This window comes from Diachasma alloeum, unplaced genomic scaffold, assembly GCF_001412515.2.
Source record: "Diachasma alloeum isolate Michigan unplaced genomic scaffold, Dall2.0 Dall_scaffold_00339, whole genome shotgun sequence".
NCBI lineage: Eukaryota > Metazoa > Arthropoda > Insecta > Hymenoptera > Braconidae > Diachasma > Diachasma alloeum.
In genome coordinates, this window is record NW_021680478.1 from 114415 (window position 1) to 140509 (window position 26095).

General features: G+C 37.6%; 1 protein-coding gene across 1 annotated transcript in view; it reads left to right on the forward strand.

The window, feature by feature from the left end:
* The first annotated feature begins 1548 nt into the window (after positions 1-1548).
* LOC107040582 overlaps positions 1549-26095 on the forward strand; it is a 30317-nt gene continuing 5770 nt past the window's right edge. The window contains exons 1-3 of the mRNA XM_015260718.1: positions 1549-2200; positions 13419-13655; positions 18261-18547. Of these exons, the coding sequence (XP_015116204.1) occupies positions 1549-2200; positions 13419-13655; positions 18261-18547 (1176 nt within the window). The remainder of the gene's footprint in view (positions 2201-13418; positions 13656-18260; positions 18548-26095) is intronic.

Below are 26095 nucleotides of genomic sequence, written 5' to 3' on the forward strand. Positions count from 1 at the left end.
AATGCGGAAACTTTGGCAAATCATACATAACTTCATTAGTGAAATCCAACTATTTGAAGACAATGGGACAAACTGCGTCATTCTTTCTTTGGAAAGGTTATGGAAAAATCTGAAAGTTCCATCAATTTTGTAGCATTGCTATTACATACACCAAAAAATACCTGAATTGAGTATAAAAAATACTTGATGCCGTTATAAAATATGTCCCATTCGGGTATTTTTCAACTATATGAAATTTCGAACCAATTCAATATGAATATGAATTGACGAAAAAATGTGCGATATATTGATGCCATACTTTATTAATTTAGAAATTAACTGGTTAAAATTTTGTCGATACTAAAATGACAGACGTCCAGTCATTATATTCACATTTACGTTATAGGCCACGAAGATAATAAAGTTTGATAAGGGATGTAGGGAAAACTGAAACGGGGCAACCCTACTCCACAGTACTCCTCCCAAAAGAAGGAGGGAAATACACCTAGTATATATATACAATCAAACGGGTGGTAGACATGGAGAATACTGAAGAGCGGAGGAGGAGAATGTTGTGTGGGCGTGGCTAGGTATTACCCCCGTTGATCGTGGATTGGCCAACGCGCTGAGAGGCATTGTCAAATAAAATCCAATCGTTGGAGCAAAGGAATTCGCATATTCCTCTGGAAGTACTTTTTTCCGTCGTTTTTCTCATTTTTTTCATCTCCTTTCTCTTCTGGTTATTATACCATCTAAAACTGTACGAGGATTTTCTCTCTCATTCTCTCGTACCCCACGACGTGCGTGGCAAAGGGAGTTTATATACCCAATGTCCCGTCTATTTACCCATTAAAAACGTATGCGCCTGCGCAGATATTCAACCATTTAGTTCTCTCCATTCTTCGGTGATTTTCAAGGGGTGTGCAGTTTCGTTTGATGGGAGTATGATTTTATTATAGCATTACCGAACCCAAGCCAAACCTCGAAATGCTTGCCTCATAGTCTACACTATTTCGAAGCCCATAAAGGTAGCGGCTTTTCGAAGGGAGAGCAAGATATGTATATCAATGGGTAGGGATAGGCTGATAAAAAGAGAGGAAAGAAATAAAATAACGGAAGTTGAGTGGAAGTCAAAGTCTTCAGAGTAGTTCTAACCCCCTTTTTTCACCTGCCACCCTGTCCATGCTTGTAGACTTACTAACTGAGCCTCCTCGTCTCCCCGGATCACAGAAAAGGGTGGGGAGGGGGAGTTCAACTAGAATATCATCCCTTCCCCCTCTACACATATCCATGAGATTTCTCTCTCACCTAACCAGAAACCTATTCATTCGACGCCCGTAGTCACAGCGTGAACGTCCCGTGTGCAAATCGTTGAATTTTTTACGTCTATACGAAGAATTTATTAGTTAACTGTGGTATGCTTAGCTCCAACTGCAAGTGTTTCGGAACATTAATATTGTTGTGGAAAAAGTATTGGTGGTGGTTGTATATAAAAAGATGTGTCGGCAAGTTGAATAAAAATCAATTCATTAATGTATAATTCTTCATTTGTGTTTGTGTGAAAGTGAAATGATACCCTCATCAGCCACAATGCTGAAGAACTTAGAACAACGTGCGGCATCCAATTTTCTAATGGAAAATTTGTTACAGAATAAAACGTCAAATGGCAGTGATTTTAGTTTGACGTTAAATTGGGCAGCCAGTTTGATGGCACGAAAGCGGGAAAACGAAGCGATAATTAGTACTAGTGAACATCTGTTGAAAAAACCAAAAAGGGATTTTGATCGCGATATTGATGATGAGACATTAGTACATGCCGATGGAGATTTAGAAACTGAAACTGAACCGGAAACAGATATTGAAATAACAACCGGATATCATGAACGATTATCTCAATTGCGAATCTGTAAACGATTAAAGTCGGATGAAATTCAAGAAAATGAGAGGTTCATAGGGGAAGATTTGAGCAGGGATTGGATGAGTTTTAATGTGATTGAAAATTCTTCAAAAAAAGCAATAAAAAATGACGAACGACTTGCCAACGACGAAGCGTGTAGTTTAAGTTGTGCCGATGATCAGTGTCAGAATCCATTGAGTACAACTCACTCATTCATCTCATCTGCTGCGGAATCCCGAGTCATTCAAGCAAAAGAAAAGCCAGAATTGAAGTTCGGTGTGAAAGCCATACTTGCAGATGATAACGACAAACGGCGAAACTCGGGTAATCACAAAAATTATAAAATTACTCAAATTTGATCAATGTTTTTTCATGTATAATTAATTTCGCTACATTTCTCTACCTTGGAAAAAAGTGCTTTGGTGTCATCTAACTATAGCACCAGAGGAGGTATTCACGCTCGAAACAAAGCTCTCGCTACAAATCAGTGTCGAGTCCAGATTCGCACACCCGACGCTCCCTAAATCTCATTGCCCCCACACCCTCAAGACAAGAGTCGCACAGCATGCGTGCGACTCCTCACTCACTCATTCTGCCTCCGGTGTATATAACATTCGACTATACTTCCTATTTCTATATATTTTCCATCTCTCTCTCTCTCTCCCTCTCTCTCTCTCCCTCTCTCTCTTCCACCATTCGTATACGTAACGCGAACGAGGTGCAGCCCCCGGAGGCCCTTGCGTGGCGTCAGCTGTTACGCCACTTAGCTTCACCCCTAATATTAAGCCCTCACCATTGGTGCCTTATCATGTATTGAACAAGCGCCAGAATTCAATGACATATCAAATATCCAAGAAGTTTCAATAATTACTGAATCCAATGAAAGTCGATTGAGAAAAAATACATATATTAAGCGATGATAGTACGGCGATAACGATAACAATACCAATAATAGGCCACTAATGCGGATAATGATATTATTAGCCATTCATTCACGAAGCTTTGCGACTGGTCACCGCACAGCGGTTTTCAGCTTGATAATTATATCACATACAAGATGCTCTAATAGAGACTGGACTTAGGAGCAAGAAAGCAAGAACTTCGTTAAAAGACATGTGACAAACAGTATATGACAAATTACATATGATTATGCATTATCAGTTGTCGTCTTTTTTTTATTGGTGTCAAGCCCATTATTCTAAGAACCCAAAATGCTGGATTCCGCAATCAAAGTGCCTTGAACTGAACAATGTGCCTAAATTTCAGTATCATAAGTACTAGATTTCGGTGAAAACTACTGAGAACTGGAACCTTCTTTCTGATTCTCAGGCAAAATTGTCTCAGAATAAACAGTAGTTCCACTGAAATCTGGGACTTTTTTTATTTTTGGATTTCAGTACGTTCTGGTACTGATATTACTGGAAACCAAAAACTTTTTTCCTCTGTATAAATCGACAATCACACAGCAACTCGACTATTAACTAGCCAATCTTCATGGATATATAGAAGTCAAAACAGCTTTCAGACATGAAAAAAAGTAAGACTATTATTATCTCGGTAACTTTATATGAACGGAAATATCTATTACGGCAGAACTACATAATAAAACCCTATCTTCTTACCAAAATTAAAAAACAACCGACAAAAAATTCATCGAGAATTCATTTTCAGCTGTCATCTGGAGATATAAATAGACAGCCACAACCTAGAAGTGACACCACCAATGTAAACTAAGGAATCGAATGGTATGAAAGCACCAACTGAATCGGAACTGTTCTGTCATAATATATTAAAATAACTTCGGTGTTCAAAACACTTCTTACAGCGTCAGAATATCAGAAATGAAGTCAGGAAATTTAACAATTATTCATGAGAATATATTTACCATTAGAATATACATCCCATCATGTTAAACAGACGAACTCCGATAGAATTTGCAGTAAAAGGTCGTCATGAATTGAAATAATGCAGAATAGCTGTAACCCATCAGTCATGAAATACAATAAATATAAAGTGACACTAAGTGCCACTCTATATTTCTTCTTCTTCTTCTAATTCTTCTGGTAGTTTAGTTTTTTAGTGAATAAGCCTTAGCTGATAAATAACCCTGAATATTTGAGAAGTTTTAACCCATATGTGGGCATACTTTAACACCACCATAATGTTTTCTTGGCAGAATACGAATACATAATGAATGACACTTGATGTCTAACACACGCAATGAATTGGAATACTTTGGAGTTGCACAGGCACTTTAAGTTGTGACACACTGATGAAAATGGACTCAGTTAATTCATATCTTGGTGTTTGCTGTATATTTCAATAAAACATTATCATTTCCATAGGTTGAAATCACTTTTTCCGGTACAATTAATCCAAGAACGATCACTAATTACACTGACGCTTTTTCCTCTTCCACGTATCAATAAGATACACCTCTTCCAAACACATTGGCATATGTACAATAATGAACAACACATTTGTGTTTTCAACATCCTGACTACTGCTAAAAATTACGAAAGACTGAATGAATCCACAACTGAAATATCAATATAAACCCAGGCGAATGTTATTTCATTATACACATGTCGCGTTTCATAGGTAATATTGTATTCGGACATCAATAAATTGAGTCACTATCGGAATGTGCACATCGGCAAGTGCACGCGAGTTTTCTCCACAAGATGGGATGGGATGGGATAGGTCAGTCAATGAACAAATGGAAATTACAATAATTCGACGGTTGATGTAAACTGGATAAGTCGACAAAAAATGACCCCCCCCCCAAAAAAAAAAACCGTTTAAGTTGTAGCCGTTCTCCGACCCTAGTGGAGAATCCAAAATTATTGAGACCGCTAATTACCGATGGCGGCGCTCATTTTCATCAATATCCGCCATTCATAGGTGGCGTTTTGATATTTAGCGTTTCCAATAGCGTTACATACCTGATCAGAATCTGATATGATACCTTGATCAGTGTCTGATCAAGACCTGACTAAAATTTCCACTCGGGTTGATCATGTTACTCATATGGGATTCGTGTACTTTAGATTCTCCAAATTGATAATTTCAATGAATATAAATATAAGATTTTCCTTTGATATCTTCGTTGCTTTACATACGACAAAAAATTTACTAATCATGAATTTATATATCGTATTATATTTAAAAAAATTATTATTTATGTTAACCAATAAGCGATACGTTTTATTGGAATCCCAAGGAGTGCTGGTGAAGAGCCGACACTCCTGGTGCTGGTTTAATCGTCGCCGACTCATGAGATCACCATTTCACCAGCGTGATCCAGGACTCACGAGAAGGACGCGTGGCTGGTGAGATCCCAAAGAAGCCTGTGCCAAAAATTTGTTCATGATAATATTATTTGGTATAACATTTCGTTCCTGTGCCGATTTGTACGTGTAATATTCTTGAACATAAATATTTAGAGGTATAACCGAAATTATGAGTTAGAGAGGAAGGCGGAACAAAATGGTGATAAAATTTCATTTTTCATTGAGGTTTGGTAACGTTGTGTGGGAAGAGTAATAATAAGGGTCAAATGAAAACAATTCGTACCTTTCGAAATAGAAAAAAAATAATTCCCATACGGTTAAAAATCTAAGACCCAAAGCCTCGTTCTGACTCGAGAAACATTTGTAAATATGATGGTTTGATCCCCATCCTTAGAAATGCCCTAAATTGAATTTTTCGGTAGTAATTACTAGGATAGTTACCGCTTTATGGTTGACTTGCAAAAAAATGATAATTGTCCCTCATACACTATTATAACAAAACGTTGACGTTTATTTTTTTTACTCTCCAATTACTCGTTACGGTTTGATCAAATTTCAGCTTTCTATCTCAATTTTTTCTAGCGTTATCGTGTTTACACCGATTTTATGACAAAACAGAAATATGCCGATTACTACCAAGTTTTCCCTGGTTAGGTAGAAATATTATGACTTGATTTGATACATATTACCATTAGGAATATTTTGACGTTAAAAAAATTCAATTCAGTCGAGTATTATTTCACAAAATTTCAGATTTTTAGCAACGACTTTACTCCTTTTTCCGTGAAGATTTATAAGAGAATTCCGAAAAATCCGCACACGCACGCTGACATACACACGCATGTTCTAAAAATATCATGTTTTGACGTTTCATGACATTCTACATCATTTCCAAGCAAAATTAGAAGATCGTAAAAATCGACGATTACCAAGCTCCATTCGGAAGCAAAAATCCAGAGCAAGCAGCAGAGACCGGCAACCCGAACAAACCTCGACAGCAAGTCACATGAGAATTCTCATGCCTTGTGATGACGAGAATGTTATTCCAAACTCCTTCCAACAGCGTTATTCTAGCGTCATCGTCTCCAGGGAGTTACTGCTGTCCGCGGGCTCAGGTTTTCCGTCGGATTGCTCTCACAGGAAAGAAAGGGGTCCTTCACTCCTTTCTTCAAGTACAGGATTTTTGTCTTACTTCGCAACTTTTTATTCGTCCCGTAATGTTAGTGTGTGTCGTACAGCGTCGAAAAATCGAATGCGGGTCGGCCGACTCGATTTTTGCGCTCGATCCGAGTGAGCGCTCGCTTCTTCAAGGCTGTTCAAATTACGACTTCGAAATCAAGGATGATAAAAGAAGGGTAAAAACCATAGCATAGCATGCTATGAAAATGATATGCAACAGATATTAACCTGGAAAGGTCCCCAGACGTACCTAACGATTTTTTGCTTTCGAATGGAAACTTCAAACATACAATTTTTTTCGATTCTCTACTTTTGCCTGGATATGACTCAGAGTGATATGAAACGTCGAGATTTGATGTTTTTTAGACGATGTGTGTATGTATGTGTGTGCTTATGTGTCTATGTGTGTGTTTGTCCAGAAGTGTGTTAATAAATCCGGAACAGTAATTACAGAAAAGCGGAAATTTTAACTCATAGTTGGAGCTAATGAAGCACAAATCTGTGAAAAATTTCAGCCCGATCGGTTGAGTAGTTCCTGAGATATAGCAATTTCTCAAAAATCGTTTTTCGCAAATATCTCCGGGGTGACTGGATCCATTTTAATTTTTTTTCAAATTTTCGTCACGATAATACCTATCTCGAGGCATGAAATGGAAAATTCAGTTTTATTGTCATTTTTTCATTTTTTCGACAAAATTCGTTACCACGATAACTGAGAAAATAATCGAGATAGGAATTTCCAACTTCGTACACTTTTAGGTCTTATGACAACAATGTTTGGTTTGTGAATGGGCGAAATCGGCGGCGTAGTTTCGGAGATATTCAACTTTGCATACGAAACTCTTTTCTTCAATATCTCAAAAACCAGTCAGCGGAAGACAAATTTTTTCCAAAATATTCGTTATAATGGTGGCTATCTAACCAAATCAAAATATGAGCAGCATTTCATTGAAAGTTTTTGAGCTATTGCCATTTTTCTGTTTTTATGTGTTCAGCTTGCCCGTATGTACTATAATGTGTTTGAAACTTTATTTGACTATCTAAAATTTTGGGTAATGATTAGTACTATTTAGCTACACAACTAGAGAAAATTTGAGCTTAATTGGTTTCGTAGTTCTTGAGATGGAACATTTTATGAAAAATCGGGTATTACGGTAATTACACTGATAGAACGGATTAGTTATTGTTAACGAATGGATTTTGGTTGGAGGTTCGGGTCTATTCGGTCCCACTAAATGTTCATTTGTTAATAATTAACGAATGTATATTTGAGGAGCCTTGTTTGACTTGACTTTGGCCATTCAAGTGAACCATTCGTTAACTATTAACGAATATTCATTTCGTCATATTCAACTCTACCATTCATTAATAGTTAACGAATCTCGTTTGGAATAAATGAATCATTCTATCAGTGTACCGCGTTTTTCTTTAATCAACTTACTATCCCTTGGAATGGTTTACCGTGATCAACACAAAGTTCTGTAAATTTGCATAATAATTCTGCGTAAAATACTCTGAATGATATTATTATCTAACCATCACTCATGATATTTTAACCATTCTGTAACCGAAGTGCCCATATCGAAAATTTTACTAGGTTAATTTTTTTCATTCTTTCTTGAAACTATCGATCCAAAATGAAGATAACTTAGACTTTGTATTTACGCACGGGCAAAAACTCCCTATCACGCGATTGCAGACAATGAGGAAATGGAATGTATATAGTATTGCTTCCAAAGTTTGTATTTTATCGTCAAGATCATCCTCAGGTATTGTAATCATACCGTGCGGTGTTATCTCATCGGCCAGCGGCCTCTTGTCGATTTGCATTCACTGTTCATGTTTGTGCAAGTATTTCAAATATTGACAATGCATATGAAAATAAAGAATCGAGTTTCAATGCGTGAATTTGTTTTTCATGGATGTGTTTTTTTTTCAATTCCCATACTATTATTAGTATGACGCAAGAAAATTTCTTTTAATGACTGACAGATTGACTTGAACCGATGGGACCGGAAAAATAAGGTTATTTTTAAATACACTATCGATACGCATACGGGTTATAAGTAGTCTTACAATAACAAAATACATACATTTTCACGTTTTCGTGCCTATCGGACCGGACTACATCCAAGTGGATTCTCATCATCACGAATACTATTGTGGCGTAGTGCAATTAATAGAGAAGAATATATCGTTTACTTGGTGAAGCCGACAAAACCGACCTCCACAAGCTACATTCGATCAGCTCGAACTTCACATCTCGATAAGTTTTTTCAGGCCACACCGTTAATCTCTGCAGCAATTAAAATATATATTCTACCGAATTTTCCCTCGATCCGGCCGAGAGAAACGCAGATACAGCTGAAGGTCATCAACATAGATTAGATGCTGGACATCAGGTGCTAAGCTCTCACAAACATCATTAATAAACAGTAGGAATAGCAAGGAGCCAAGGACAGCTCCTGCGGAACACCACGATTTAACGGCCGAAAAGAAGATAGTCCATTATCAGCACCCAGCGTCGTCTGTGAACGACCACTGAGATAGCAGGCAACCAACCTGATCACAGCTGCCGAAAAACCATACCGAATCAATTTCTGAAGTAACAACACATGACATACCGAAACAAACGCCTTGCTGAAATCGTAAATAAGTAGCATAGTAACTGTCGTCTGTCGATCCCGGTACGTATATCGTCCGTCAGTTTTAACAGAGTAGTCTGAGTACCATTGCGATATCGTGAGTTCGGCGAACGGGTTGTCGACCCTTCTGATTGATGAACAGAAAGATCATAGAACTTTGGGGCTTAACTTAAATATCAGAAACGGCAATACGTGAAGTAAAAGCAATATTTTATATCATTATATTTCGGTAGTTCGATAACGAAAACCGCGTTTAAATTGAATGAAGTGAAGTTAAAATTCACGGATTATCTGTCCGAGGGGCATAATATAGCATTTTTTATGACCTTCAAATGCCCAACAGGGGCAATTCAAATATTGCGTTACAAGATTAAGGGGGACGGGTGTTTGTAGTATGTGACGCTTCGCAACGACGTGGGAAGAGGGTTACTCAAGTTGTGACGTCACATCCTTTTTTTCTGTTTATAATTGAGTAACCGAAAATTGCAAGTTTGTCGAAGTAACGTAAAAAATGTAAGAAAGCCATGTGAGCTTAACCCATCATGTTAATTTACGGAAATTACGTCGGTAAAAAACTGTGATCATATTCCAATGTAATTTACACGCTCAACCCTACCCTGTACACAATCTGTAGAACTTGATTGCGGTATGCCCGTCACAGGGAAATTACTACGGATTTATTCGGGAACTAATTACCATTGGAATTGGTAGAAATAAAAATAGAAAAAGGCTGATAACGCAAAAAGTAATGTTTACGTGCCTTCTATCAGATCTATTCGAATGCTTGTTTTTCATTGCTTTTAATAAATTAAAGACCCTAACACATGCTCATTGACAATGACGAAGGTATTACCCAGGTCTTATTCATGCACTCATAGAAAATGTGGAATGGTTGAGTTGCTGTTAACGAGGATTCTTAACTATTAGCATGATTCGTTAACTATTAGCAAACCATGGGAGTAGTTGAAAAGGCTCGTTAGTAGCAACGAAATCCTTCTATCAGTTTAGAGTCGTTCGAATTAATAGAAAGAGTAACAGACAATCGGCAATCGGATTGTACATATTTGAAAAAATATGTACAATTAACGGAATAATTTATTTAAATCGATGCTTGGCTGATAGTAAACGCCGATATTGGGCAGACATGGGTGGCGTTGATGGCCGTAGGTAGGACTCCGAAGTTGGGTAGATAATCGGCCGAAGATCACCGCCTACTAACGGGCAAATCCCGGGCGACGTAAGCCTTATGTTTGGCCATCTTTTTTAACCTTACATGGGAAAACATCCAGCTCCAATTACAAATTTTGCATGGCGCCGGATTCATTATTCAATTCTTTTATTAGTTTTCATACTGTAGAATACACCTCTTTGTTATATCCTGATTGACAGAAGTCAATACAGTCTATAACGGGAGTGATAAACGAGGGAGGACGGGTAGAGAGAATTGGAAATGTTCGATATACATATAGATACATACAGATACGTACAGAAGTAGAAGCCGCGCGAATGTTGCATTCAACATTGACGGAATTTGTACGCGTGTCCCGCGGCGATCAACGATGGGTTGGAACGTGTGTTCGTTCCCCTTCAGTACATATTAGTTCATATATACACTCATGATGGTGTACCGTTGGGTAAATTTGTCGGTGCTATGGGCGTAAATGCATTGACCGTGTGCCGAGTGCATGTGTTACATATCCACCTCTCCCCCCNTCCCCCCCCCCCCCCTCTATTGTATGCAATATTTGTCTGATGCCTCCTCCAGAACTCTCACCACTTCAAATCCCGCTGCATCAAGTGGGCGTATATACCTACAATTCTACCCTTCCAGTCCATGCAGTTCTCTCCGATGCCTATCAACTCCTGTATACCGTTTGTATGTCATGTAGATACGTCACGAAAAATGATTACATGCGCGTAAAACTGTTTCGATGTCATTCTTTTGTTTCCGGATCACACTAATCAATCTTAGACACAGCATAAATTTTTCATTTGGGAACCCATCGCGAATTAAAATATTTACATCCGACAAATATGAAATCAGTATACATTAAATCCATGATAAATATACCTGAAATGTATTTATGAATATATCCATGATATTCAGAAAATATAATATCACAGAAAGAAATAGTGGATTAGCTTTAGCTAGGAATTTCTCGAGTCTAAAAACGATCGTTTCTCTGCTCTTCACGTTATTAGAACACGGAGAAAAATGTTCAGTAAAAATTACGGAACTCACAATTTACTCAACGATTACGGAATCGACTCAGAAAATTCAAGTGATGGTATCGTAATTTTTCACAGGAGATTCAGATAAAAATTACGGAACGCTGCGGAAGAATTCCGCTTGTTTCTTCCACCACATCGTAGTTTTCCATTCCTTCTTAAAATTACCATGTCAAACAGCAAATTGTTGACCATGGCGGTTATGCTCCTGCATTCGATTTCTCATATTAAAAGTTACTGTTCTCACAGTAGAAAATAATTTTGTATTTTTTCCGTGTAGTGAGTTACAGTTGTTACTTAAAAGCGCGAAACAATGGAATTGAGACCATTTCTTTTCGGGTTAGTTGGTACATATTTTAAATGAATACTCTGAAAGTAACAACTGTAACAACATCCCGCTTGAAGAGAGTTTGCTTGGAAATAAAAAAGCAGAGAAGGGATATGTCTATTCAATGATGTAGCGCAAACGTTCTAGAAACCTTTAGGGGCTGTTCATTGGTCGGTTAAGAAAACAACGATAAAACCCGATGAGTATTTTATAGGGTAACCTTTGGGGAAATAACAATGAGAATCTCATTGTTGCCACTCTCAGTTATGTGTCGATTTTTGTATAGGGATCAAAACGGGTCACACCCATTCACCATCCCATTATTTCATAGCTATTTCCGAAACCACATTCAATTGTTTCTTTCTATTCTTTCCGGTATTTTCCTTCTTCTTTCGATCCTGGTTCCACATAAGCATTCGTCACTCATTATTTTTCCGTATTAAGGGGAGACTGCAGTGAAGTTTGAATGTTGCAAGGGGTTGTTTGCATCATACAGATGACTTTGGAACTTCGGTTTTATACTCAAGAAATGAGAAAAAATCGAGTTTTCAATTTTTTTTCATGTGCGGCCGGTTGCTGTACAAGCATAAAAATTTCTGATGGATTGATTTGAATGTTTATTTCCACGCACATAATATGACATAAAAAATAATGGCTTTACCGAGAATTCAAATTTTTCGATTTTTGCTTCCGAGTGGAAGCATTGTATTCCTCAACATTAAATTTTGTAGTTTTTCTTGTTAGGATGACTAATTCTGGGTTCAGGAATCAGAATGAGATTGTTTTAGAGCACGTCCGTATATGTATGTATGTGTGTGCATATGTGTGTGACCGATTCGCTCTTGCCACGATAACTAAAAAAATAATTTTCCAAATCGATTGAATTTGCACTAGAAATATTGGTATTCATGTTAGCCAGATCGGGTTCGAACATGGTGTTGATGTCATTATCAGTTTTTGAATCATAGTCAAAAAACCATGTGCCAACATTGGACCAACTTGGGGCCAACGTTGTACCAACCTTGAACCAACCTTGTGCCAACCTTGGATTAATACTGTTATACATTGAGAATTCAATGCAGCTAATTTTTTTGATTGTCGATTCCTAATACATCCCCCCCTCTTCCCACACCCCCTAAATTTTCATAAAAATTCGCTCTCTCCTTTAGTGTTCTCAATTTTTCAGAGTTGAAAACCAGAGTTGTGACAACATTGTCCAGTGGGGTCTAGGAGTCTCCCATGGTTAGAAAATCATCCTTAGAAACATCTGCACCATATTTCGAGACCCGCTCTTGCACTCGGGCCTCGAAAAACATTCACATCTTGTCTGATATCTCTGTTATGAACCCTGCACTCGGACCCCATTAGACAAATATGAATATTGTTAAGAAAACGTTCACACAAAATGTAAAAAACATTCGATTTCATCTTTTATTTGCATTTAGTCAACTATTTGTCAACTATTTATTTTATTTTTTATTTGCGTTAATTTAGACTGATATCCGTATTCAACGAATTAATATTTTGAGAAAATTATTTACTAGTCTACTATCTGCATATCACTCATCAATTGATTCGATGTGTCTAGTTTATTGTCTAGATTTAATTTGAGAAGTAAAAGTTGAGGGTACACGGTCTCCCATATATCCACCGTCGAAATTACCTTGAATCCACGGGAAAATGTCCCGTATATCCAAAGTTACCGTGGAGCGTGTGAATAGACACTGCCGTACCAGAATTTTCTTAGAATTTCACATCAGAAATTCTACAATTTTTCTCTCCGTGTTGGTAATCTCTAACAGAATCAGAAAAAAGAATCAGTGGCCGTAACTGTCCCGACTCATGAAAATTTACTATTTCAATTTCAGAAAATCCACCGGTACTTCAAATACTACCGAACTTCAATCACAGTCTACAACATTCAGCGACTCTTCAGACTGGTTATGCGTCCGGAATAGCTAAACCAATAGCACGTCCAACGGCCTATCACCCTCATCATCCACCCCACTCAACACATCAACCGGGGCCACCTGCACAGCATCCTTTTTCACCACACGCACATCATACGTTGCAACTGTTGGCTTGTCGTGGGCCCTATTTAACTGGTAATTATAGTCTCTTCAACTAAACTTGTCCGACGAAACTCGATTCTCGGACTGATGTGAGCGGCACGGAGAGAAAAATACATGAAAATTCCGCACGCGTTCCTTCAAAAATTAATGTGCTCCATACTAGCCGTAGGAACGAATAGGGGTCACCAAAAACTTCGGACGGTTAACCCAAGAATTTGTATATAGCACTCTAATTTTTGAAGATTTTATGCTACTTTTCCGTGGAATTCCCTCAAAAATTTGGGTGTAACAGCCGAATTTATTGGTGGCCATTATTTGCTCTCATGAGTTGGTGAATAGCACACTAATTTTTGCCAGAATTTGCTCTCCGTGTTTGGTTTGCGTACAATTCTTTAGATGAAGGAGAATGTATTTTGCGGGTGACTGACTTATCAATGCACAGCCGAGACTACTGAAGTTATGAACATCATCTTTTAGCTTTAGGTTCCTATGGTTAGGTAAATACACCTTGAGGGAGGATTTTGGGGAATTGATCCTCGTAGGCAGTGAAAGGCGCGCATTTTTTGTCAGTTAATTCGGAACCAGTTAAAATTGGAGATATAAAAAAAAACATTTAGACTCTGTTTTTCAATTTTTCTTAAGGAATCCTTAACCTGTTGCGACATAGTAAATTCCAGAAATTTTCAAAACTTTCTTCAGATTTCTAGAATTTTTTACAAAAAATACTGAAGTCAAAGAACGAAAACTATTCATCTAATCATTATATTTATATGCGCAAGTGTATTGGCCAAGGAAAAGTTTTTACTCAGACTGTAAATGACAGTAACAATAAAAACGAATAACCATGTGCACTACATTTTCCAAAAGAGAAAAGACCGCCCTACACGGCAAAACAATAACCATGTGCACTAACATAGTGAAATCGAGCCTTCCACGAACGGAGTTCGTCCGTGTGTGGGATCCACGAACTGGCTTTGGGGGTCCAGGATCACCGTTCGTCCTCTTTCAAAACGACTTCAAAAACGCCGGATCATTGCGAACCAAGTTCATTGGAAATTCGTCCGTGTGTGGGGACAACGAACGTAGTTCGCAAGCCGAACTTTAGGGAGAAGCTTTTTTCCGCATGACAACAGAACTTCATTCATAAATAGGTGTGGCCATTCAACGATACTTGGATATTAGAGAAATCTTGTACATAATTGCGGTTGCACGCGATTATGTATCACACAGCACGTGATTATCGATAATCTAGTTGTAGAGGCAGAAGGTCTATAGAATGTGATATAATGCGGGCGCTACTGGGTGGGACATGGAGTGCATATCAAGTGCAGTGTGAACGCACAAGACCTCCCCCCCCCTCTCTCTCTCTCACTCTCTCTCTGTCTTACTATCGCGTTCACTCCATACTATTTGCATTCTGCGTATAATGGAGGCGTCGTACAGGGAAGCGGCCCACAATTCTCGATTGGTACTCTACCTCTATACGCAAGGCCATATGTGATAACAGTGGCAGCATGCAACAAGTGTACACCTGAAAATACCATATAGCGGAGAAATGATATTGTCATGCTCAGCTTGGCAATATTTGCATTCGTTGAATATATACAAACATTTCGATAAATTTTTTTCCATTTATCGGTTCTTTTATTTCATCATCTCCAACGCAACTTTTGTGAATATTCTCACATATGTGAAAAGTGTGAATAATTAAATGATACGTATTGCTCATTAGCTAATAAGAATTTTGATAGAATTTACTGATTCTCATGATGAATTCTGGGGCGAGATATCAACATTCGCTCATAGNAAGCCCCCCCCCCCCCCTCTCTCTCTCTCTCTCACTCTCTCTCTGTCTTACTATCGCGTTCACTCCATACTATTTGCATTCTGCGTATAATGGAGGCGTCGTACAGGGAAGCGGCCCACAATTCTCGATTGGTACTCTACCTCTATACGCAAGGCCATATGTGATAACAGTGGCAGCATGCAACAAGTGTACACCTGAAAATACCATATAGCGGAGAAATGATATTGTCATGCTCAGCTTGGCAATATTTGCATTCGTTGAATATATACAAACATTTCGATAAATTTTTTTCCATTTATCGGTTCTTTTATTTCATCATCTCCAACGCAACTTTTGTGAATATTCTCACATATGTGAAAAGTGTGAATAATTAAATGATACGTATTGCTCATTAGCTAATAAGAATTTTGATAGAATTTACTGATTCTCATGATGAATTCTGGGGCGAGATATCAACATTCGCTCATAGTCGCTCAACTATCGCCGTGGAAGCCCTTTTCATCACACCACCGTCGATATTCCGCAGAATTCATTCTCTCAAGTAACAGTAGTCGTATATGGGTGATTCCAGGCAATCTATGATTTTTTAGAGAACGAGACTTTGGTACATTTATTAGGTTCTTTGGGGTACCCAAAAGTCCTAAAAGTTGAAGCACTGAAAATTTTAGAGCATCAGACGCTATTAGAGATGTGAGTGACAAAAATGACCGTGAATGACCAGCCTCAGGACCGGTAATTATCACGCCGAGAATCTGACTAAAAAAATCCGTCCGACCGTTTTTCGTGGCATAGTTTAGCTTACCATATGAAGAACACAATCAAATAATATATAAAAATGAAAATATAAAATATTAAAAGAATTGTATATATAAATACATATTATATGTGCTTTATACATATATATTATATAATATTGTAACATGATAAAAATCATGTATTGTTCCTCGCCTGAACTGACAGCGGTTCATTGGGGGAAAAATTCGTAATTAAACTGCAGCGAGGAGTCGGATTACCCAAGGCCACATTTTCAGATCTATTTTCTTGTATTTACTCTTTACTTTATTCTTCTCAACCCGATAGCGTTCACCGGGGGTTGTGTGTGAATTTCGCGACGAGGGGAGTGGAGCAGAGCATCGGGGAAGGAGCTATGAAGTCACCTATGGGCACAAACACACCGAGTCTGGGGTACTCATACCACCGTACATGCGGGAGAAAATAGACGCACGCCAGCAGGCAACTCAGGCTTCGACGTGTGGCCCCCACCACTTTATCGAAGTTCCTGTGATGCAAGGCCACCACAAAAAACTCATGCTGCAGCATCGAGAGAGCGACGGATAATGTTGGCTCCTGCGCCATTCAACGCGGATCACTTTCTCCGACCACGAGGCGCATGCTCCAGTGTTCTGGGACCGATAATTTTGGAGATATAAAATGAATGTTCACAATTGGACCGCGGATACCCAGCAGTATTATCGGTAGATTAGGGTGGGGTAGGAGAGAATAAAGTATCCAACGCATGCTTACTCTTTATTTCTGCACTCGCTTTCAGTGCGGCTTCTTGGGCATGGTGTCCGCTTACTTCTCCTCTATCTCCTTTTTGTTGTATAATATTGTCTTCCATTGTGTTCCCACGAGTACTTGAGGAAATATAACAGTCCACTCCGAACAGAACCCTAGATGTTGGGGTAAAGCCACTGCATATACCTGGGGTGGGACCTGGTGCCCCAGGGACCACCGTTTGCGACGCCAACTACCCCTAGTGCCTTCCAGAACCCGGCACGGCGAACACCTTGACCAGTACTTCTATATAGTTTTGGCTTCGTCAAGTGGAGTAGAGACATCAAGTAAAAGTTTTATTTGGCTGTTACTGAAAGGTTGAAATTTTGGAAAAATTCAAATAATAGAAAAAGAAAGCCAAATTATGACAATCATGTTGCTCTACCGAATGGTTATGTTGCACATGACTATAAATTAACTCCTCCAATGATTACTCATTTTTCCTAAATTTTTCATTTTCTTTAGAGGGAAGAATTTCGATCAATTTTTTAATGTTGATACTCAGTGAGGGGGTTTGCTCAAGGTCATAACTAACATCATCATCTTCTAGAGCAATATAATTGTCATAATTGAAACCTAATGAGGATTGCCTGGGAGTGACTTGAGTAGAGAAATACGGTATTGAAAAAATGTTTTTTTCTCAGTATACGTCATTTTTTCAAAGAATCAAAACGAAGGATAAAATCGTGAAGCTAATTATATTTCAATTATTAACAATTAGTTGTTGGATCAGCTACGACACGGCTCTCAGTACTGGCCCAATCTTGGCCTGTTGAACTTATCGTATCCGAGATATTACGAGAATCGTATTGGCCCTATGTACCTGAATTCATAAGATTCCTACCGGCGAATTTGCATCATGAAGAAAATAATAACGGAAAATCATTGTTAACTGAATCAAAATAACTAGAAAACATTATCATCTACATAAAAGTAACGGTAATTAATCTTATGCGATGTCACTTAATCTTAACCTGCCAGAACAGAGATTACAGAAAGGAATCTCTTATTAATTAATTTGTATCGATTTAAATTATGTAATACTCGGCATCTTTGATCAACTCGATTGAAGTTCCGGGGGATCATTATTGAAAGTCTGTGAGATCTCCGGATGGCACAAGAAATTTCCTAGAATATTCTTACAACAGATACGCCTCGGCGAGAGTTTTTAGATATCGAAAGTCAAGAATTCTTCGTGGTCGGTACGCGAACGTGATTTTCAATATACACATTTTCTAGGTGTAATTATCATCCATATTTTTTTTCCCATGCAGTGAGTAATCCTGGTAATGGCGGCCATCTATCAGGAAGCTCCGCCGTGGGTGGAAGCGTGTTTCCCACTGCAATACAACCAGGCTTAGGAGATCTTGCCAGTTTAAGTGCAGCGTGTTTTCCCTGGGCAGCAAGTACACGCGGGCGACCTAGAAAGGGAATGATGAGACGAGCGGTCTTCTCAGATACCCAAAGGCGAGGACTGGAGAAACGGTTTCAACTACAAAAATATATCAATAAACCAGAACGGAAGAAACTTGCAGAAAGACTCGGCCTCAAGGACTCACAGGTTTGTGTTTCCCCTTTGCCAAATTTCCAAACTGTTACAATATTGATAAACAATTACTCATGAATAGAAAACCGCTGACGTTATTCGCCTCCTCGTTTGTAATTCATGACTTGAATTCACTACCTTCTCACACAAACTCGTGACTCGTGCGGCAAAATATACAGAGAAACGTGAGCGTGAATAACCTCAACAATAGAAAACGTAAGAATAAGCTGAGACTATGCAATAGAACGAGGAACTTGGAAGAGATGCGAAGTGAAGGTCATTTCATGTACGACTTCTACGCCTCTAATGTACTACACTCGTTGTTCATTCTTCGCGGCTACAGGTTGAATGACCTGCAGTAAACAATATATGGGTCATTCCATAAATTACAAACCAATCATTTTGTGACACGCCTTACGGAGAGATACGTTGAAGCAAAATTACCCAAAAAATCAAGTAATCGTGGAGCGGAATCCATTTCTAGGTCTTTTTCATCCTATAGCGAGGCAAAAAGTGCGAGACGAATAGTGACTTTTTCTCCGCTGACTTCGGAAAATTGATCAAACGTAAGGGTTATTTGTATCGAACTGTGAAATTTACCATTTATTCCATCCAAAACTATCCTGTGTGCCTGAATAATTGCCGAGTATTGCGTAATCTTTCACATATGTGTAGGAATTTCTATGTGACGAAGAATGATTGTTGTTCCATCAAATGTGATATGGTACACTTTAAATATCGTCGTCCTACTTATCGGAGCCAGAAAAAAATTCCTTAGTGTTGTGAGAAATGTTACTGTAGAGGGGACAAGGAGTTTTGCATCCGTAAATCTTTTGTTACCCGACCAATCGTAAAATTACCTGCGATTTCCTAGATGATTTTTATCCAAGTATTCTCTCAATGCTGGGATTTTGACTATTTTTTCATATAATAGTGGCATGTCTACGTTGCCGGCAGCATGTATGCCTATCATAAGGATAGAGAATTGCTACGGATCCATTCGAAATCTCACTATCAATGGAATTGGTAGAAATAAAAAAGAGACTAATGACGCAAAAAATAACGGACACTTGCCTTCTGTTGGATAGGCTCGAACCCCTGCTTGTATCCTTCAAATTACTCGTCAAGTTACTCGAAAAATGTTGTAAATCAGAAGGTTGATGAATTCAGAATCGATAGATTATGGCTCAATGCCCAATGGAAAAAGGGTCAATGCTCGGGGCCTGAAATAAGTTTGAATTGAGCCATGCGAATGACATCATTAATCATCGTCATTCTAGGCTGCAGTCAACAATAAGATCATACAATCCCAGATCTCAGTCATTGAGTCTCGTCAAGCTATAAGGCTCATACGGGGGAAGATGCATATCAGGAATTACCGGAATGAATTAGGAAAGCTTGAAAAAATCAAGGAAACTTGAGGCTTTGACGGAAAGAAAAAAGTATGCCGTGGGCTCCCTATCTTGTTAATAATCCTATCTGACGTCTTGGCACTTTTGTTCTCCCTTCTTCCTCTGTCGTTCGTTCCTGAGGCAAGGCGAGGCTATTCGACAGCGTGGATCTTGACTTGTCAGACTCACAACTATTAAGGATCATTCCCTGGGTTTCTTGAGTCTCTTACGTATGGATTAAAGCTACGATGTATCAACACTTCCTTTCAAAATTTCATCGTAACCGAAGAAATCGATCTAAAAATTTATGAGTATTCAAAAATTAGGAATTGTGAATAATGTTCCACTGAATAATTTATTCAACTTTAATTATGGATTTCAAATATTCATAATCAAATCCTCAATTTATAATAGAAAACGATCTGTGAGGCAAGTTAGGTTTGTAGTAACTCACCCTCAAATGAACTCTCTAATTTAACTGTTCAATTCAACTAATTCATAACCCATTTGAGTCATTATAAATGGCTAACCAATTAGTTTGAATCACCTTGAAGATTATCGATTGAAAATTATTTGAAGAAATATCAATTATTTCAAAGAAATATTATTTCACATTGAAAAAAAGGTTATTCAATGAAATATGATTATTATTTTCTTTTGAGACGGAAATCTACGCAATCAAAACGATAAAAAAAAATTTAATTCCTTTAATTCACTATAGCTGCAAATTGTAATGATATTATTGGAATATTTGATGATAATTTATTGATGAGCACCTTGGTTCTTCTCTCGTATTATTGGTCCTGTTAGTGTGGCTTTATAAATGGGGTTTGTATTCAACTTGGTCAATAGTGAACTGATTTTGATAATTGTTTTTTGAATGCTCAGGACAGCATAGGAAAAAACATGGTCAAAAGCCAGGAATAGCTTTTTAGTTATTAAAAAAATACCTCTTGAGTAGGCCACTTTCAAATGAAATATCTCGAAAATTATTGAAAAGTTTTTGTGACGAAAAGGCATGTATGCAATCCCCTCCCGTTGTTGAGTACAATTTTCAACCATCCGCATATATGACTCCCCCCCCCCCTTCAGTTCCTAGTGGAGTCTCAAATTTCGAGAAATTTTTTGTCCTTTAACAATTGCATTTTTTATTTTAACAACGCACACAAACGAAGGGATGAGGGTGCCTAGGATTGATTCTGCGAGCGGTTGTTTTCTGCACGGCGTGCCTACAGTTCACGAGCATGCGTGAAATGAATTCCCGTGCGTAAAGCTTCGGTTTTCCTTCGCTCAATTCAAAGCTTTTCCTTGAAACAAGGGAGAGAAGTTTTAGTCGTTAGTACTTCACACACTAGATTCAATAGATCTGCTGTTGACCCAAGGGATTTCTTGCGGCGAGTTTTTCAAAAATATCACCGAAACTAAGGGAGAATGAATTCTTACGGAAAAAGGGGGGTGGTTCTCAATTTTGTTTTATTTTGTCCAAATTGAAAATTTTGAGAATTTTGAAAATTTTGACAATTTCGAAAATTTTAAAATTTTAGAAATTTTTGAAAATTCGGAAATTTCTATTTTCGACAAATTGAAAAACAAAATGATACCTCCACCCCACTTTTTCAATAAAAATTCGCTATCTCCCTTAGTTTTGAAACACCCCAACGGTAATCCACCCTCTCATAAACTACCCGTCTTTGCAAAACCCCCCTATTTACAAGCCCCCTCCTCGGATATTATTACCCTCTGTTTGCAAAATTCCCCCGCAAAAATTGAAAAAAATTTCTAGATTTAGAAAAAATTTTTTTTTATAAAATTAAGAATATTTTGGTTTAAAATTAATCCCAATTTTGATTATTAATTTTAAACGATTTTTTTCTAAAACTTTTTTCTAAAGCTTATCCACTTTTTTTCTCTGTGAATGCCAAGCATAGGTGAGCGGTGGCCTACTTGTTTCAATTTTCACTTCGATTCAAACATAAAGACCAAGCTGCATGAATTCCCACGAAGTAGTTGATGTTGACATACATCAGAGGGATGGTCCATTAAGGCTTTGTATGTTACAGTATGGACGTTCAAACTTTCCGCAAAGTATAGTGTTTCGAGAATGTCATTGATCAAATCAATTTCCAACCATTAGTCTACCATATTTTGTTTCACATTACATCCCAATGAAGTCGTAAAGTAAATTGTCATCTGACATCAGGAGCAAAGGACTGATGGAAATATTACCTATCAAGAAGCCAATAAAACTTAAAAAGATGAAAATAGAGAAGATGCTGCCTTTCATGGAAGGAGCATAACATGAATATAACGTTGCCGCAATATCTTGCAAGCCTCGCTGGAGAGACTAAACAAAACTCCGCGGTGTTATAACCGAAGGCCTACATCCTATGCATTATGGATATAACTTTCAAGACGTCACCTCTGAGAATAATCCATCCAAAACCATCACAAAAGCTGATGGAGCTAAGAAACCATGAATATACAATACGTAGCGGATCCATATGCATATTAAATCTGGTCTGCAAGGACGACGATTCTTCGAAAGTTTTTAATTTCTTCTGTGTGCAATAACTAAAAACGGAATTTTTAAATGGGAAAAACTGATTCACAACATCATCATTATTTTAAGAACGATTCATTGTCACCAAAAAATTTGTTTTTCCTTTCTCCATCGTGCTCTCTCCACCCCCCCCCCCCTCAAATCCTGTAACGCATTCACCGAAGACCAAGAATGAATCCTCATTGGGGAAAAAACGTAACCAGAGATTAGCTCGTCGAATCAATTTCCAGCGTTATATATGGATGACATCATTGATTACAGGGCGCTCCGTACTATTCAATCGTTTTTTTTGGATTTCGATGAAAATTGAATATGATGTAGCTCCTATCGGAGAACAATGGAACTGACAAGGAAAGGTCCCCAGGTGTACCTCACCGATTTTTCCATTTTGACATATGTTATTCTACGTGAAAAATAATTAACCACGCATTTTTTTACGTGCTAATTCGGTCATAAAGAGCAGAAAATAGCGTTCAAAATTTACTCCAAAAAATTATTTTTCGCGATTTCCCGAAAACGACGTCATCTTTTCTCAATTTTTTTCTACATTCAATTACTCATTCGAAGGGGCTTTTATCGACACAGGTTTCGTTTACAAGTTTTGGCTTTTACAATACTTTATTGAACAAAAATAGGTTTTTTTTATACGTCATTTCGGTATAAAGACTCAATTTGACTGAATCTCACTGAAAATTGGTGCCTTTGATAGAAATTCGAATAGCTAAATCGACGTCTTTTAGGATTTCCGTCAGACAAACCTTCCAAGGGGTAAACTACCCCATGGTTTACGATAATTCTGCATAAAATACTCTGAATTATATTATCTATGCATTACTCATGATGTTTTAACCATTTTCTAACCGAAGTGCCTAATATCGAAAATTTTATTACGTTATTTTTTTTCATTCTCCCTTGAAACTGTCGATCCAAAATGAAGATAACTTGGACTTTTTATTCACACACAGGTAAACTCCATATCACGCGATTGTAAACAATCAGAAAATGGAATCAATATGTTATTGCTTCCAGTTTGTATTTCATCGTTAAGATCATCCTCAAGTATTGTAATCATACCGTGCAGTGTTTTCTCAGCGGTCGGCGTCCTTTTGTCGATTTCAATTCACTGTTTATGTTTGCGCAAGTCTTTCAAATATTGCGAATGCATGAGAAACTGAAGAATCGAGTTCCAATGTGTGAATTTGTTTTTCATGGATGTTTTTTTTCAAATTCCCATATTATTATTAATATGACGCAAGAAAATTTATTTTAATGACTGACAGATTGACTTCAACCCATGGGATCAGAAAAATAACGTTATTTTTAAAAAAGTAGTCTTACGATAACAAAATACACACATTTTCGAGTTTTTGTGCCTATTGGACCGGGCTAAATTGCAGTGGATTCTGATCATCACGAATACTATTGTGGTGTAGTGCAGTCAATAAAGAAGAACATATCATTTGCTTGGTAAGTTCAGCTTATGATACATGTGGAGCTTATAAAAAAATGGAGTAAATTCCAACGCCAGGGATAAAAAAGAGAAAGGAGCAAAATGGCATTATCAAGCATTTATTTGGGCGTTTTCACCACGTAATTATGTCATTGGGATTCAAATCTAGCCACAGCAACCCATAATACGATAAAAGGGCAGGAAGAAAATTATTTGTGTACTGTTAGTAAATTCTACCCCGCCGATCGACTTTGCCATATTTTTTCTTCTGTCATTTCCTATGCCCTCCATAATTGGAAAAATCATAAGAGTGCTAATTATAGAAATCACATAATTAACGAACATTTGCTTTTTACGACGGTACATGGGCAATCAGATAGTGTCAGCTAGAGTTATTGAATAGAATAGAACATGCATATAATAATAATTTCAGATCATTCTTGTATGAGAAAGGATGAGAATCAATCCCCATAACGTTCCTCAATTACTGTTGGTGACTTTCCAACGATTGCCATTGGAAAACGCTCCAGTAACACAACGAGATTAAAAACTAAACTTGAATAAATTCTACTCGATACCATGGATAAATTCGATAGTGTACACATTGGTGACGAGGAAATACTTCCATTCCAGGAGCCTTATAAAGATGTATCAATGGATATAGTAGAGGATAACGACAAGATATAGGGCTTTGATGGAAATGACGACCAATGTTCAATTGATTCAGAAGGATTGACCCATGATTATAACGCGAAAGCCATAAAATTCTGGAGGAGCGGACAATAGAAAAATCTGGCATTAACAACGGTTCAAAATCGCAAAGTCACATCAATAACCCAATTGAAGCGTTGAGCGCATACACTCAATAAGGGAGGAACTTACAGAGAAAAAATAGGCCGCATTTGTCAGTTCTTTCTGGAAAATTTTAAAAACTCCGTTGAAGCGGGATACATGATATATGATATAGATTTACAAAGATGAGCTTTGCAAGTCCAGAAAGATATAGCGCATGAGGATATTTGTTTCAAAGCATCCTCACATTGGGTAAAAAATTTCAAACGAACTCATAGAATTGTAAGCAGAAAAATTTGAGAATTTCATTACAAAGAAAACAATTGAAGGTGAAGACTATTTACAACAAACAGCCCATAATTTTGTCTGATATCAAGCAATTAATTATGGATAGAAGTTTGGAAAATATTTTCAATACAGACCAAAGTGGTTTCCAGTTGGAAATACATTCTGGACGAACATTAACAGTCGAAGGGCAATCCCAAATTCAATGTTTAGTGCAGTCAGTCTCATCCGTAACTCATTGTTATAACATTCAGCCTTTGATTTCAGCTAATGGGAAATTGCTGTCACCACTTTTCTTCGTGCTGAAGGAACCGACCGGTGATTTTGGACCGGTCGTGAAGAAGGATTTATTCAGGCTTTCCAACGTGTATGTTATGTCTTCCGAATCCGGAAAACCTACTTCAGGTATAAATACATCAATATAATTTTACTATGACTGAACACTGACCTTTCGAAATTCATCGAAATATCAACTTGCAGATCACTTCAAAACTTGGCTTAAAGAGGTAGGTATATTTATCAAACGTTAGGCCTTCGAGTGTGTTATTTATTGAATCATGGAGTGGGCACTGCTCTTCCGTTGTCAACAAAGTTGCTCCTCTTTACAAGGAAATTATCAAAAATTAATTCCGAAAGATACCACGCGAAAGATTCAAACTCTAGATGTGTTTGGTTTTAGATGATGGAAAAATTTTGGGACAATTTTCGCATAGTGTGATATTGATGAGCGAGGAATTAAATCTTCATTTAAGGAATAATATCATCAAATTTTAATCTTTAGTGCATTACCAATTTTCATCTCCACGATATGTGGAGATGAAAAAACCCGAAGATTTTGACAACCATGTTGAATTCGGATTTAGAAAAAATTCCAATGGTCACTGTGAAGTAGACGGTTGTTCGAATGTACCAATTGTGAAATGTTCTTGGTGCGAAAAATCTCTATGTTTGAAGCATTTTCTCTGCGACTATTATTACTGCCCACATTATGAACCTTATTATGTATCAAATATAAATAGATATAAATATATATATATATATATATATATATATATATATATATATATATATATATATATATATAT